Source organism: Malaclemys terrapin, chromosome 11 (assembly GCF_027887155.1).
Source record: "Malaclemys terrapin pileata isolate rMalTer1 chromosome 11, rMalTer1.hap1, whole genome shotgun sequence".
Taxonomy (NCBI): domain Eukaryota; kingdom Metazoa; phylum Chordata; order Testudines; family Emydidae; genus Malaclemys; species Malaclemys terrapin.
Genome location: NC_071515.1, coordinates 59136023 through 59151409, shown reverse-complemented (window position 1 = coordinate 59151409; position 15387 = coordinate 59136023). Strand labels below are relative to the sequence as shown.

General features: G+C 39.1%; 1 protein-coding gene across 1 annotated transcript in view; it reads right to left on the bottom strand.

The window, feature by feature from the left end:
• Positions 1-15387, bottom strand: part of LRP1B (LDL receptor related protein 1B) — a 1255163-nt gene that overhangs the window by 502910 nt on the left and 736866 nt on the right. The window contains exons 19-20 of the mRNA XM_054044441.1: positions 6988-7068; positions 5633-5800 (exon numbers count right to left, since the gene is read on the bottom strand). Of these exons, the coding sequence (XP_053900416.1) occupies positions 5633-5800; positions 6988-7068 (249 nt within the window). The remainder of the gene's footprint in view (positions 1-5632; positions 5801-6987; positions 7069-15387) is intronic.

Genomic DNA, 15387 nt, shown 5'->3' with positions numbered 1-15387 from the left:
CAAATATTTTGAACGTACAAAAGGTGACAGTTATCTTGGCCTTTCCCCACTCAGCTATGCTGAACATGAGCTCTGTATAGTTGAGGATTCAAACCTATATGTATTGAAGCACAGTAATTATGTGATAAGACTTCATTTGGATTAGCCACATGCTTAACATTAAGCATATGTGTGTTTCCAAGATTGAGCCTTATTTTACATTTTTGGATTCCTCACCTGTACTCTGCTAATCTAATCATCACCACCGAGATTATTTATAGTATTCCAAACCTCTGAACCGTATGAAGGCATATTTTAAAGTCATGTCTTGAAAAGTCCTGCATTCGCGATTTACACTGAAAAGTATAATTTGAACATTTTTTACCAGCATTTGTCCACAGCCACAGTCAATTTTATAAAACATTTATTTTCCTTGTTTGGGTGACAGTAAAAGTCCTGGACTTCTTTGTAATATAGGAAGTTATCTTTTTAATTAATCTCTTTCTTTGCAGCCTCTCTGTCTTACATAGGGTGACCAGATAGCAAGGGTGAAAAATTGGGACAGGGGGTGGGGGGTAATTGGCACCTACATAAAACATAGTCCCAAATATCGCAACTGTCCCTATAAAATCGAGACATCTGGTCACCCAAGTCCTACAACTCATGAGGAAGATGCTGCAGTGAAGAAACTTGTTCATTTTGTTTAAACAGTGAAGAAACTTCAAGGCTGCCTAAGGATGTTCTACCAATAATAAGTAATAATAATAAATTAATAATTAATAATAATATAAACTCTGCTATTGCAGGGTCCTGCCCACTAAATTGCTCCCAGGTGACTTTGAAGTTTTATACTGTTATTCTGTGATGTTACTTTGAGGCACTTTCAGGCTGCCCTCACTCAAAGCAGTGCTATCATAGAGCTTCAAAGTAATGTCGGAGCAATGGTTGGGGGTTCATAGCAAAGTGCCAGGAGCACAACTCACAATCAGTCTGCAACTCTGCACTGTCTTTAGGCACAAACCAGCATACTGGGAGCTCCTCTTTGCAGTCCCAAGACAAAAGCCATTGCCAACACATTTGAAAAAGTTATACGAGTAGTTTCCATGTTACATAATATTAAGATTCTCCACAAAGTAAAGGTTTAGTTAAAAAAAATAATTCTCTATATTGTGAGTTAAGAACAAAGCAGCAGCATTAAGTTAAAACTTCTGGATTTCTCTTATTTGTGTCACTTTTTTTTTTTTAAGATATAGGAACCCAAACCATCCTATTGAAACTCTCACATAATGGGGGGCCCTCTGCATTCAGATCTAACTTACTCTGGGTACAAGGAAGAGAGTTAGCTTTCTTCCCATTCCTGGGACCCCAGAAGGGCTATCCACAATGTCTCATTCACATAGAAAGAGGAGATAAAGGACTTTTCACTCTAGCCCAAGAAGGTGAGTGGATCCAGAGGAGAAGACATCCTTATCTCCAGTGATAGCTATTCTATGATTTTATCACAAGTTTTTCAATACTTATTTTTCTTTTTTAAACAGGCCTCATGAATTTCTGATTTCTGCATTCAAACTCATGAAGTTTTACCTTATCCAAAATGGCCACCATCTCCCATTACTGTCAATAGGACAGGCTCCCCTCAGCAAGATGGTCACCATGTGATTTTAATCTTTGTAGATGAAAATGAGGCTGCCCGCTGCAAAGAGGGACACCATGTCCATTATTTCAAATGGGGCTGAAAACAATCCACCCTCTGGGAACATGATGACCTCTTAGGGTCACCTACAACCTGGATCGACCTCTTACCAGCCAGTCATCCAGGTACGGGAATACAGGAAAAGCAAGTGATTGCTGCCCCCTGGCACGCCCCATGAGTGTAGCTGAGTGCTCTGGAGAATTATTGCTGATAAGTAACCCAGAGGTCCCAATATGGCCATTCAGGAGGGGCCCATAAAGAATAACAGGAGGGGACCCAAGACTGGTCATATCAGGAAGAATGTGCAGTGACTTGAGTCTGCCTGTGCCTTGAGCTACTCTCTCAGAGAACGTGTCAGGAGAGGTAGCTCTGGCTTGGTAATTAAGCAAGCTTTGAACAGAAACATAAGAATCAGAGAAGTTATCTTCATAGTCCAAGGGAGAGGTAGACAGACATGGTGTTGAATCAAGTTGTCTGTCCTTTCCAAGAGGTACCAGGGAGCTAGTTGGCACTGGCAAATGCCGCGTTACCAGTGACAGATGAGGCTCCATCACCAGGATTCTTTCCACATCTGTTAGCAGAGGGGATTTGGGTTCATCTGAGACAAACAAGTCTCTGGAGAATTTAAATTCCTGCGGTACCTGGCTAAGCTGTGCAGGAACAGGGCAGTAAGAAGTGGTGGTACCAAGACTGACCTTGGATTCATTGGCACCAGTCAGTTTGCGGTGTCAGCTTGGGTACTGCAGATAGAATGGCGGAAACCACATATGGTACCAGCTTCTTCAATACAGAGTTATTAGTGTAATGTGATTGGATGATACAAGAAGGTGGCTTCAGTACTGAGCAATGCTGGATACCATGGGACTTAGAAGTACCTGAAGCCTTAGATGAGGAGGGGCTTTCAATGTCAGGAGAGCTTGGAACCTCAATAATACCTTTTCTGAGATATGAGGTTTCTGTAACAGCAGGTCTCTGAGGTGACTTAAGCTTATTGGCACTGATTTCTCTTTGAAAGGATCTGAAACTCTTCTTTCTAAAAGCCCTGGTGCTATTCCCCATGGTTCTGTCCCACATAGGTCTACTGAGTGAGTGGTCTCCAGAGGTCAATAGGGCACTGTGGTCACTGGAATACCACTGCACAGAGGGAGGGTAGGGGACGGGTATCTGGGCCTGGGTCTGAGGAAGGTTGAAGGGAGCACTCCATCATCAGAAGCCTAAGCTTTATCTCCATGTTCTTTCTAGGCCTACTTTAAAACCTGAATAAATTTTATCCTTAGATGGGACATGGATCCCTAAGTAGCGGATACAGTGAGAGTAGCTGTCACTAACTAGGATAGGATCCCGGCAAATGAGGCAGCATCTAAATCTAGAGTATTTAGGCATAATCCAAGGATAGACTCCCTGAAAAAGAAGACACCCCAGAGAGGAGGGGATGCAGAGTGTGTGTGGGGGGGAGGGGAAGAACAGAAGTCTCCCAAAGAAATATGCCTCCCAAAAATAACCCTACTAAAATTACTAAAATTAGTAAGAGCTAAAAGGCAAACTAAAAACCTAAAAAGAACAATCATGTAACTAATAAAGCTATTCTCTAAAGGTAAAGAAGGTAAAAAGCAGGCACTACAAGATGCTCCATCTCAGCCTGAGGCAGTTGAGGACCACCTGGGGGCAGTTCATGTGTCTCTGTGCTATATACGGGGTGCAAGGATAGCTAAGGTCAGGTGAGGACTGAATGGGCACTGATACAGAAAGCCTCCAATCAAAGGCACATGCAGCACATGTGTACCTGACCATGTGGAGTACCATAAGTATATTACTTTAAGAAATACAAGTTCCTTTTTAATAATGCACAGTGTTTTGATAATTAAATATTGTTTTAATAAAGATGAAGGAAACAGGTTAAAAGCAGCTGAATAATTTTCTGTTTTAATTTTAAGAAGACGTCATGATGCACAGCATTAAAAATTTCCACAACCGTATAAGGGGATTTTCCAAACCAGAAATACATTTATACTCTCCATTAAAAAATTACATGCATTATAGGAGTTGGGAATAAACTTGACTACAACTATTTACAGTTTTTGTTTACAAAGCACATGGAAGCATACTGTGTGCATCCACAGGCATGCTCAAGCCTTTCTGATTTTTCCCATTAAACCTAAGGGCAGAATGTGTTCACAGTTCCACAATGTTCTTACCACTAACTAAAAATTGTAAACATCCTTCATAGCTTTGCTCTGAACTAGATTTAGAAAGATAAAATTTATGACATGAGTACAAACAGGAAAACTAAATTAAAGTTAATGTTATGTCAAAAATAATAAAGCCTCATTGCTGAGGTTTAATTCCATGATTTGAACCCAACTGATGTGCAAATAAAATTATTCAAAATTCATTTAAGCGGATGATACAAAATGACAGGACTATAACAGCAGAATATATCCAGGTTTTCGTTCCTCAGTTTAGCTAAGAAAAACATAGTAGAATTATAAATTGGGGACTTTTTTAGTGCAACATTTCTCATCGCTTTCTTTACAAACTTGGTTCAGGGTTTCTAGTGGAACATACATATTCTGTTGATTTTCTCTTTTATTGAGTAATATGGCTTTTATATCTAAAATATTATGTTTGTCTTACCTTATATTCCCCTATATATGGGCAACAGGATAAAAACTTCAAAACATAGTGATAGCTCCCATTTTAACTACTGTAGATAGAGTGGGCACCATATAAAAGTCAACTTTACAATACAGCCATATTTTACTTTATCATAAAATTATTCAATCTATAGAAAATATTGCAAATACCACATAGTTTAATTACAATGGCACAATAAAGATATTTTTTGTGATATCCTTTGTATCTGAGATCAAATATGTTTCTACAGTATTTTAACTATATTTCCCTGGTTTTATACATTTGGAGGTTTCAGAGTAGTTTGTGATTGGAGAATTAAATCTTAGTACGTAATCAAATTATTTTGGAAACTTGCTACATCACAAGTCGCAGCAGAAGGCCAATATTGTCAGTAATGACATCATAATGGAAGCTTTCCTTTAATTTCTATTGAAAAATTAAGAAAGTCACCACATGTGCTCATACTGTTAAATTGCCACACGAGGCAGTAGATGCTGCCTTTTTAGTAAAACAAACAGTAGGAACAAAAGAATGACTACCGTAAATTGGAGATCAGATATGTTTTCATTGTAAAGCACAATTAAGTTTTCTGTTTGGTTGACTGGTTTTGAATAAGAAATAAATACTGAGTACAAGAAATTTTAGGGATTATTCTTTGGTAAAATGTAAATAATTATAGGACATTCTATTATTTTAATATTATATTAAGTTAAACAGTTGTGCAAAAATACTCGCGGATATTAAAGTGGTAACTTAAGCAATGTTGTCTTGCCTACTGTATCTTGATCCAGGAAACATTTATCTCTATTAAAAGCACAAGAATCATGTTCAGTGTAATTCAGTGAAGTAAAAATCGACATTGTGCTGGATTTGTTTCAGCAGAGACTGCTCTAGCTATAGGCAAACTAGGCAGCTGCCAAGGGAAGCACATTTGGTCTTGCCATTCCCCAGGGAGAAGCTAGGTTTTTGTTTGTTTAATTGATTGGCACTATTTTTCTCTCTCCTGTTACCTGTAACGGATAATTGAGAAAGAGAGAGTATCACCCCCTCCTACAGTTCGGTTTTACTAGTAACTCAAAAACAAAAACATTACAAAATCTTCAGCCTGCCTGTTTGGCTGTCCCTAAGATTTGTCCTTTGAGCTATCCAGGACTTAACTCCCTATCCCCTTTATATCCTGTTTGAATCACCACTTTAAGAGGGTATCAGATCTTAAATATCTGTTTTCCGCCACCAACAATTTAAATCACTTTCACTTTTCCAATGGATGAGAAAGTTCGCTATTCATTTAGACCAAATCTTTATCACAGTATTAAAATAGCTAACCTTCTTTGGTGCAGTTTGTTTTGGTTTCATCACTGAAGTCTCCACAGTCATTGTCACCATCACAAGCCCAATGACTTGGTATACATCTGCCATTGGAGCATCTGAACTGGTTAATGGAGCATGAGTGAACACAACCCAACTCATCACTCCTGTCGCCACAGTCGTCATCTGTGAACATTCAGAATCAACATGAGAAAAAAAAAGCCAGACCAACTTTAAACGGTACAAAATCTGAATAGAAGCCTGACCCTCATGAAAAACGTTAATAAATGGAGGCAACAATGCTTGCATTTACTCTTTTCATATCTACAGTGTTCTTGAGAAGAAAACAGAGAAGTGATAGCCAGTATGTTAAAGTTCTATATATTGCTTTCTCTGCTGGATCATACCAAAACTACTTATGTCACTATGAGCAATTCCTTGTCCTGTCTTAGCTATGGGAACTGGCCCTTTTATGCAATTGAGTGTTTTGGTAAACACAAGTCCTTAGAGCATAAGCTTTCGTGGGCTACTGCCCACTTCTTCGGATGCATATAGATCCACTTTATATGCATCCGAAGAAGTGGGCAGTAGCCCACGAAAGCTTATGCTCTAATAAATTTGTTAGTCTCTAAGGTGCCACAAGTACTCCTGTTCTTTTTGCGGATACAGACTAACACGGCTGCTACTCTGAAACAAGTCCTTAGTTTTATTCCCAACAAAATCATGCATTAGACTGATGAATGGGCTGCAGATAAACAGTTTCAGATAACTTAAGGCCAAAATGAAAATCTGAAGTCAGAATTAGCCTTTTAAAATAACACGGGGCAAAGGCTCTCATTACACATTTAGAAACAGATAGCTGGAGAAAAAACACTAATTAATTCATCAAAAGGGGGTTGGAGTGGGCTTCCTTATTTCTATACTGTATGATGATTCCTGTAATCTGTGATTGTGATTCCCAAGAAAGGGAAAGATAATGCATTAAACACTAAAGCTCACTTTGCACACTTGTTCAGCCAAACATACATTCCACTGATTATTTTATTTTATGGAAATGCTCTGATTCTTGGTCATTCTTATAACCAAATATTGTCTCATATTACATTCTATTCTAACATAATACAGTTGATTTGCAGTGATGTTCCAGGTTTAACTCTAAGAGCAATTCTTATCTCTGTTTTCTCCCAGGTGTGTGGCCTCAATTTCACAACTTTTAATCTTAAATCAGTAAAATAAAGCCATTACATTTATTTTATGCAGGGCTACAAGCTGGATTTACTCTCAGTCCCAGTAGGAAATGAGCATTTTTATCAAAAGTACACCCCAGCCCCCTAATTAAATCAGTTTAGAATACTGAACATTTGGGTACTTGCCTGAGTCACAGTGCCATTTGCTGCTAACACATCTTCCATTTTTGCATATAAATTGAGTTAGTGGTTCACAGGTTGGGAATTCTGTGAAGGATATGAAGGTATCCAACATGAAATGTGTTAATGACTATACCAGGTTTAATTTGTATCCCATTTATTTGTGTCCCCTCCCTCATACATTCACAAAGACACAGAAGAGTCATGAAATCACTTATTGAAGTGGCCATTGCTTCAGGAAGTTAATTTCAACATCTTCTAAATGAGTGTCTCCTAGTTACTAGAAGGGAAGGTTAGTCATTTGCTCCTGAAGGACAATCAGTAAATGCTGTAGTGCTGGAGAACAGACAGACACTAAGGCCTAGTCTTCACTTACCGGCTGGTCCGGCGGCACGCCATCGATGTTCTGGGATTGATTTATCGCGTCTGGTTAAGACGCGATAAATCGATCCCGGATCGATCCCGGAAATGCTCACAGTCGGCGCCGGTACTCCAGCTCGCCGAGAGGAGTATGCGGCGTTGACGGGGGGAGACTTCCGGCCGCGTCTGGACCGCGGTAAGTTCGGACTAAGGTACTTCGAATTCAGCTACGTTATTAACATAGCTGAATTTGCGTACCTTAGTCCGAAGTCCGGACTAAGTGGGGACCAGCCCTAAGGAGTTTTACCAGCTCATCCAGTTTCCTTTAAAGGAACAACAGCTGGAAGCAGCAACATGCTCTGCTTCTCTAAACTGTATGCAGATGTTTCAAAAGTGTTGTTCTCTCCATGAATACAGAGAAAAGTAGGAGTAAAAACATCCTCTCAGTACTTTTTTTTAAAAAAAGAAAAGACAATGAAATCTGATATGATTTACATAGTAGAGAAAATCTGAAAATACATTTTTCTGCAAAGATATGAGTTTTCTTGAATAAAATTACAAAAATGCCATGCAATACCTGAAAACTAAATATGAAAATTACTCACTCTAATTCACTGATTTGGGTTTATTTGAGGAGTAGGTGCTACTCAGCATGAGTAAAGACACCACAATGTAGCTATAAATTAAGCTAGTAATTCAAAACCTCTATGAGGCAGAAGCCATATTGCACTACACTATCACATGCAAGCTTATATTCCGGCCACTTGTGCAAGAGGTTAAAAAAAAAAGGGACCAAAAAGGTGCAAAGGGCTCTTACACTGAGGATCAGTTAGAATCAGGGTGCTTGTGCTTCTTGAGTGCTTGGGAGTCCCAGCTGCTGGAGGGTAGGAGCAAATGCTGCATTGGCAATTCTGAGGGACAGGAGCTATTCCTAGGCAAAACCCATTCCTCCCCCCCTCCCCCGCCTTGCCCTCCCAGCCCCAGCACACAGAGGGCTTTCTGCCTGACTTAGCACTTTGCAGGCAGGATGATTCTAGCTAATGCTGAGATGCACAGAACCGGCACGCTCCTCACTCACTTAAATATACCGTGACGTTAAAGCTGTGTCTTGGTTCTTTCTAATGAAGAATCTCTGAAGTAAATTTAATTGTAAAGTTACACCCTACCCTGTCAAATGTATGCGTCATAATACTAATGATGAAATACAGTCTGAACTGTGAGAAATTATATTTTCAAAAGTTCACTTTTATCATAAAACGTTTGATTGCAATATAGCTTCTAGTAAAAAGCAGGAAATGAAACACTTGGAAAATATAGAAGTGATACAAAGGGACATGAAGACATTAGAATTACAAGTAGGAAATAAACTGCTTTGACAGTTACACACTGCAAGTCACCATTAAAGAGTGAATACTTACAAACAGTTCTCACATATATTCCAGTAAAACTATCAGGAAACTAAAACACTGGAATATGTATAGCGGTACAAAGTAAAGGCTCAGCCACACTACAACTCCAAGTCTATCCATGTTTTTCTAATACAGTAACTCCTCACTTAACGTTGTAGTTATGTTCCTGAAAAATGTGACTTTAAGTGAAACGATGTTAATGTAAATGAGGGGTAACCACCCCATAGTAGGGAATAGGCCACCTGAAGGATATGCATATCAAGCATCACCACTAGCTAAGGCAGGGGTGGGCAAACTACGACCCCGAGGCCACATCCGGTCCTCCAGGCATTTTAATCTGGCCCTCGAGTTCCTGCCTGGAAGCGGGGTCTGGGGCTTGCCGCACTCCGGTGCTCCAGCCAGGGAGCGAGAACGGGGTCTTGCCTCAATCCGAACGGCTCCCGGAAGCAGTGGCGTGTTCCCCCTCTGGTTCCTATGTGTAGGGGCAGCCACGGGGCTCCACACACTGCCCCCACCTCAAGCGCTGCCCTTGCAGCTCCCATGGCCGGGAATCACAGCTAATGGGAGCTGCAGGGGCCATACCTCTGCATAGGAGCCAGAGGGGGGACACGCTGCTGTTTCTGGGAGCTGCTTGACGTAAGCACCACCCAGAGCCTGCCTCCCGACCTCCTCTTGTGCCTCAACCCCCTGTCCCAGCCCTGATCCCCCTCCCACCCTCCGAACACCTTATCCCCAGCCCCTCCCCAGAGCCGGTACCCCCAGTTGGCACCCTCCTGCACCCCAACCCCCAATTTCGTGAGTATTCATGGCCCGCTGTACAATTTCTATACCCAGATGTGGCCCTCAGGCCAAAAAGTTTGCTCACCCCTGAGCTAAGGGAACAATGGAATTTACATCCCTTTCTACACTGGAATATTTTGGTGCTGGAACCTCTGCCACAATTGTTGAATGCCCTATGTTCACACACACAAAAGAATATTTACAAAGGTGCACAAGTGCTGCCAGCAACACTGAAACTGAACTTCCTTGGAGCAAGTCTCTGCACTTTTGTATCCGGCATTGGCTTACTTCACTTCTGCACCTGTAGTGCATTGAGCAAATGTTGGTGTTGCAGTTGCAACATTGCATTTGGTCCTCGCAGCACCAACCCACAATGCTCCTGCAACTCCTTCAGGAGCTACTCTGTGCAGAAACTCCAGTAATTCCAATTACTTTCTTGTTTTAAGTTAGTGTAACTTCTGTAATTTTTTGCATACAAAATCTCCATTTCATATAGTACAATGCATGCAGTTTTAAGGCTTTTATTGGTTTAAAAGAAGTAATATTTTATACAATACTGATACATTTTTAAATAAATGTATTTCAGACATTAACAAATGCTAATTTATATATTTCACATTTTAAATTTTCTCTTAAATCTCTCCAAGTGTGGATTATTATTCTCCAAAAAACCCTGCTTCAGGTATTGGTATTAGTAGTCATGATATATTGGTACCACAATAAGAGGGGGTGCTGAATGTGGACACAATCAACACAACAGGCTTCCAGTAGTCCAGACTGCTAGTGTTTATACAATGAACTGTTACAGGAGTAGAGCAGAACTGTTGTAAATTATAATATAATATATATTATAATTATAACTTGTTATGCAGTGTGGATAAAGCATAGATTATCATATTGCTGACAGAGTTTAAACTAGGAGAGAAAAAGCCCAGCCAAACTGGTTATACAGGTTTAAAAGGGAAGAGAGGTGCCCATCCACTTACTGTTCCAGGCTTCTTGCAAGGACAAACCATGAGCACTTGTCAGAATTACTAATTGAGCATTAACTATGTAGCCTGTAGAAACAGACCATGTTGAAAGTTAGTCTTGCAACCAACAAGCTCAGCTATATTATAGACAGGACCTACAAAAAACTATTTATTGGCTAACTGACAATGAAGGGCAATAATGGGTATAGGATAGTAACACCAAGGATGGAAAGGAATTGTTTGAGACTACCCAAAGGGTATAAGGAAAATGGGATGAAACTGCATAGAATCTTTGGCAAAAGAAAAAAGCTGTTTTCTGTTTTTCTAAGCAGTGTGATCTATCAGACAATGAAACAGTCTCCCAATAAACACTGTGACTTCTGCATTCATTTAAAACTCAGCTACACAGATAAATTGAGTCTATATTATAGGAAATAATCCTGCAATGACAAAGGAGTTCTTTGTTTTTCTAAATACACACAAGTGTAATAATATGAACGATCTCCTTATGACTATGACTTGTTTTAATCACTGAATCTCTGGAGTTAGATTTACATGTGCTGCTGCTTTTTGTGCAGTAGATATGCCTATTATTTGAATTTTGATATCATTTAAGGAAGCTAAGTGAAAGCAGTGGGCTTAAGCAGAATCACAGATGAGGTAACAAAAGATGAGAGGAGGTGAGAGAGTTTCATCAAGTAATCAATACAACTGGAGATCAGAGAAAGTATCAAAAGCCTGAAAAAGAAGCAGCTGTTTTCCTGGTACAGCACAAGGGGTAGGGCGAAAAGAAAAGTAAAAATGCTGATGAGATCACTTTTGTCAATTATTCCTGGAGATTTTGTTTTTTATTAACTGAAGATGTCTGTTGTTGTTTTTTCAGAGACCAGCACTTCTCTGCCAAAGTTTGCTCTGAGACAAATGAAGATGTGCTAATGGCATGGGAATTAGTTACGAACATGCTTCATTTGTTTCAAGCAAAGCTGAGACTTTTTCTAATTTAGCTTTTTATTGAAGTCTTAGATATAAATATTATACAGATCAGACTAATAGATCACTTTTGCAAGATGCGTTCAACTTGTACATTAAAACTAGATTCCTATATTTTTTTCCTTTTTTCAATCATATCCTTTCAAAACTAACGAGGAGTCCGGTGGCACCTTAAGGACTAACAGATTTACTTGGGCATAAGCTTTCGTGGGTAAAAAACCCACTTCTTCAGATGCATGGAGTGACTTGGAGCATGGACCTGGATGCATGGAGCCGTTCAAAACTGTGTTCTATGCTATGTTCACCTGTAAGGCCTAGATAAAGACACATGAACCAATTAAAATGAATTGAGATGGGATCTTCCGATCTCAACATCAAACTCGGAGTCCTCTGTGGCAAAGGATGATGAAGTTATTTATGAAGGAAAGCATAGCTCCTCCTTCAGAAAGACCCACTAACCTTATATTACATCTTTTTTTCTCTATTTGCCAGGTTTTTCAATTGATTTTGCATTCTGGCAATTTCTGCATAATTTTTTACTGATTTGAGCTTGAGCGTTAGAGTGTCTGTCTCCAATTCCCCTGAATCAGTGTGCCTCCTCTTGAACTTTTCCTTTGATATATGTCATCTTTATTATCACACAATGTGTTGTGCAAAGAGCCATTTGCTCAGCAAGGAGACTTATGGCTCTTGGCATTTCTTTTAGAATTTTGTGGGGTTTATGTGTTGCAGATTTAATTTCCCATGCAGACCTTCCTCCACTGTGCCAGGGGTCTGGACAGGGCATGAGGAACTAAGTCCACATCAGAGCAAAAGGCTGGTGAATCATAATAAAAATCAGTAACTTTACCTTTGTTTTTCCTCTAAAACTACTTCCTTGAACTCTTGGAAGTTGCTGTATTTGTACTTTGGAGGTGATAGTGTGGATTCAATCGGTCCTGGTACTGATTTCTGACCCTAACCACCAGACACACTCTAATTTTCAGCCCTCCACCATCTTGGGAGAAATAACCTTCCTCTGAAGTGGCAAAACTATGATTTTGTGTAAGTATTAGAGTTGCCAATTTTGGTTGGATGTATTCCTGGAGGTTTCATCACATGACATACTCTTTAATTAAAGATTAATCTTTAAATCCTGGAGATTCCAGGGCAATCCTGGAAGCTTGGCAACCCTAGTACGTTTATGGAAATTGCTAAATCAACAGGGGGAGCCAGAGTTATTCAAATGCATGAGGAAAAATGCAGTTTGAAAACAAGGATCAGTCATAGTAACACACACAAAAATAGGAAATAAAGCATAATTTTGTCTCTCTTGAAAAATAATATTGCATACAGAGAATATTGTAAATTATTTCATAAAAGTATGACTGGTAACAATGTTTTTCACAGTCAGAATCCTACAGTATTCTCATGCTTGGCATCAAATTGTGATATAAAATGAGAAATGAAGCATTAAGCACATTAACTTACTGTTTATAGTGCTTGAGTATGAAACTACAAGAGGATTAAAATGTATAAGTGATGTGTAAAGTTTGACCAGACTGAAATATTAAGAGTGAACAAAGTGGATGCTGAAAAAGTGACACAAGGAAAATTCAAGATGAGCTGACAGGATGACACAACCAATACCCTTTGCAAGAAGTTATAAAGAGAGTCATAAACATGAAAATAAATAAATAAACTGATAAATCAAAAAGCATAAAACAGCTAGATGAACTGGTTAGACAAACTATTGTATTGACTGTCACGTAATAGTATGATGTAGAATTCTCTTTGTTACTTAGACCCATACTTTCCTTTCCCTCCCTCAAGCAAAGCAGAAGGGACCTGTTTGATGAAAGTCAGCAAAAATAGTTATTTGAAAGCCTGCACAGAGAAGAAGTGTGGCTATGTGAAACTGTCCCTTACCACTGTCTAACTGCCCCAAGACCGCCACACCATTTACACAGAACAGTCACATTAAATATACAGAGAGATTATTGCCTAAATGTAGAGAGAGTGAGGAAATAAACTGTAAAAATATATTCTGTAACTTAAGTAAATGCTACACTTTTATATGCCCTGTGAAATTTGTCACAATGGTCACAGGATTGCAGCTGCCTGGGGTTACCCGTGCTGCCAGTGCCGGTAAAGGAGTATAAAGTTATGTAGAACCACATCAGCAATACGCCAGGGATTGTGCAGTCTGTATCTATAGATCCATATTTTGCAGCCACTCCCTTTCCTCCTCCCCTTCCACATCTGTCCACTGTAATCAGTGCAAGTCTATGGCATAAATGCAACCATTCTGAATCAGCAGATTTTTCAGGAAAAGTTTCTTGCTGTACATTTTACAAAGGAATAGTGTTTACAAACTAAGATGAAAGTAAAGAACAGCTTAGTCCAGAATTTTCTCCTCTAAAAAAATCCTTCATTCTGTTCGATTGTATTTTATCTTAGTTTGTCTGAAAGACACTAAACAAATTAAAGTTGGATTTTGCTGCATAAATGTACCTTTTCATATGAAGGATATTCCCATGAATTTGTATTAAAATGACAAACTTCTGTACAAAGCTTTCAAATACATCAGCTTGCTGAAATTTAAAGTGCATGAAGCTTCAAAATGTTTATATTTGCCACACAAACTTCAAGGGATCTCTTTTTGAGACACCAATCCTGCATATACTAATGCATATACTTAATTTTAGACATGTGACTAGTCCCGTTGAAGTCAGTGAGAGTACTCATGCTGAAAGTTAAACACATGTGCTGGCATTTTCAGGATTGAGACCTCAATTTTTATACCTCAGCATTTTTTTAAAATACAACTACCCTGTTTATGAGTGTGGCATACAGAAAATATGAAAATAAGGAATAGCTTCTGCTATTCCTTATTTTAATTTCTGCTAACAATTATGCACAGGAACACAAAGAAAGAGAGCCTCCTTAATTAAGCATCTGTTACCTCATTCTAGGCACAAATAAAGACATGGTAGTAGAATTGTACCCTCAGATAGACGAATATCCAAGGGTGCAGTATATGTGTTTTTCTTAACATACGTTCACTTGCATGAAGAATGCTGAGTGAACAAGTGTTCAGCACCATAACTTTTTAAGTGCTTCGAGGACAGAGATTTAATATGAAAACAAATGGCAGCTTCTAATCTGTTTATGGTGTTAACCAGAATTAACACATTACCTTTCCTCTCATATCTGTAGATTTTCAATTAAGTTATTAAAAATAATTTGTCAATGGTCCTGCATCTTGTACCTGGATGCTAGAGATATGCAAAAATGCTAATACATTTAATACCTAGATTTGGCAGAGGCTCAAGGGACTTCTAAAAATGCGCTCTACCAGCAAATGTAACTTTAAAAGCACCACAGGGTTTACCTTAAAAGGTACTCTGACTTGCCTCTGCAGTTTTATTTTGCTTTTTCAAAGCATGTGATTGATTCTGAAGTAAATAATCAGAATGATCAATATTATAATGACACTCTGTACCTCGGGGGAGTACTTTACACCCCCATGTTCACCTTTATAAAATGATTATGTGGTATCCAATGCAAAATTTGTCATGTTGGGTGTCTTCGGAAGGCTCATGATGCACTGAACATGGTTGGTATAGTGATGTTATAGTAATTGTTACAGTAATGTTATAGTAATGTTATAGGTTATAATTTCATATGTGAAGTTATGAGGCTGAAAATGTATCCTCAGGGTTTAAAATAATCCCAGGCAAAAACTCTCCAAGAGCTGAGAGGCAGTTCATCAGGGCATGTATGGGACAAACCCAGCCCAGCCTTGCAGGAACAAAGGTTGCTGGCCTAGACAGCAACAAAAGAATCCGTTGGACTCTCGAGGGAGTCACCCCCCTTCCTTTGGTCAGTTTGGAACTGCAATGAGGTAATGCTCA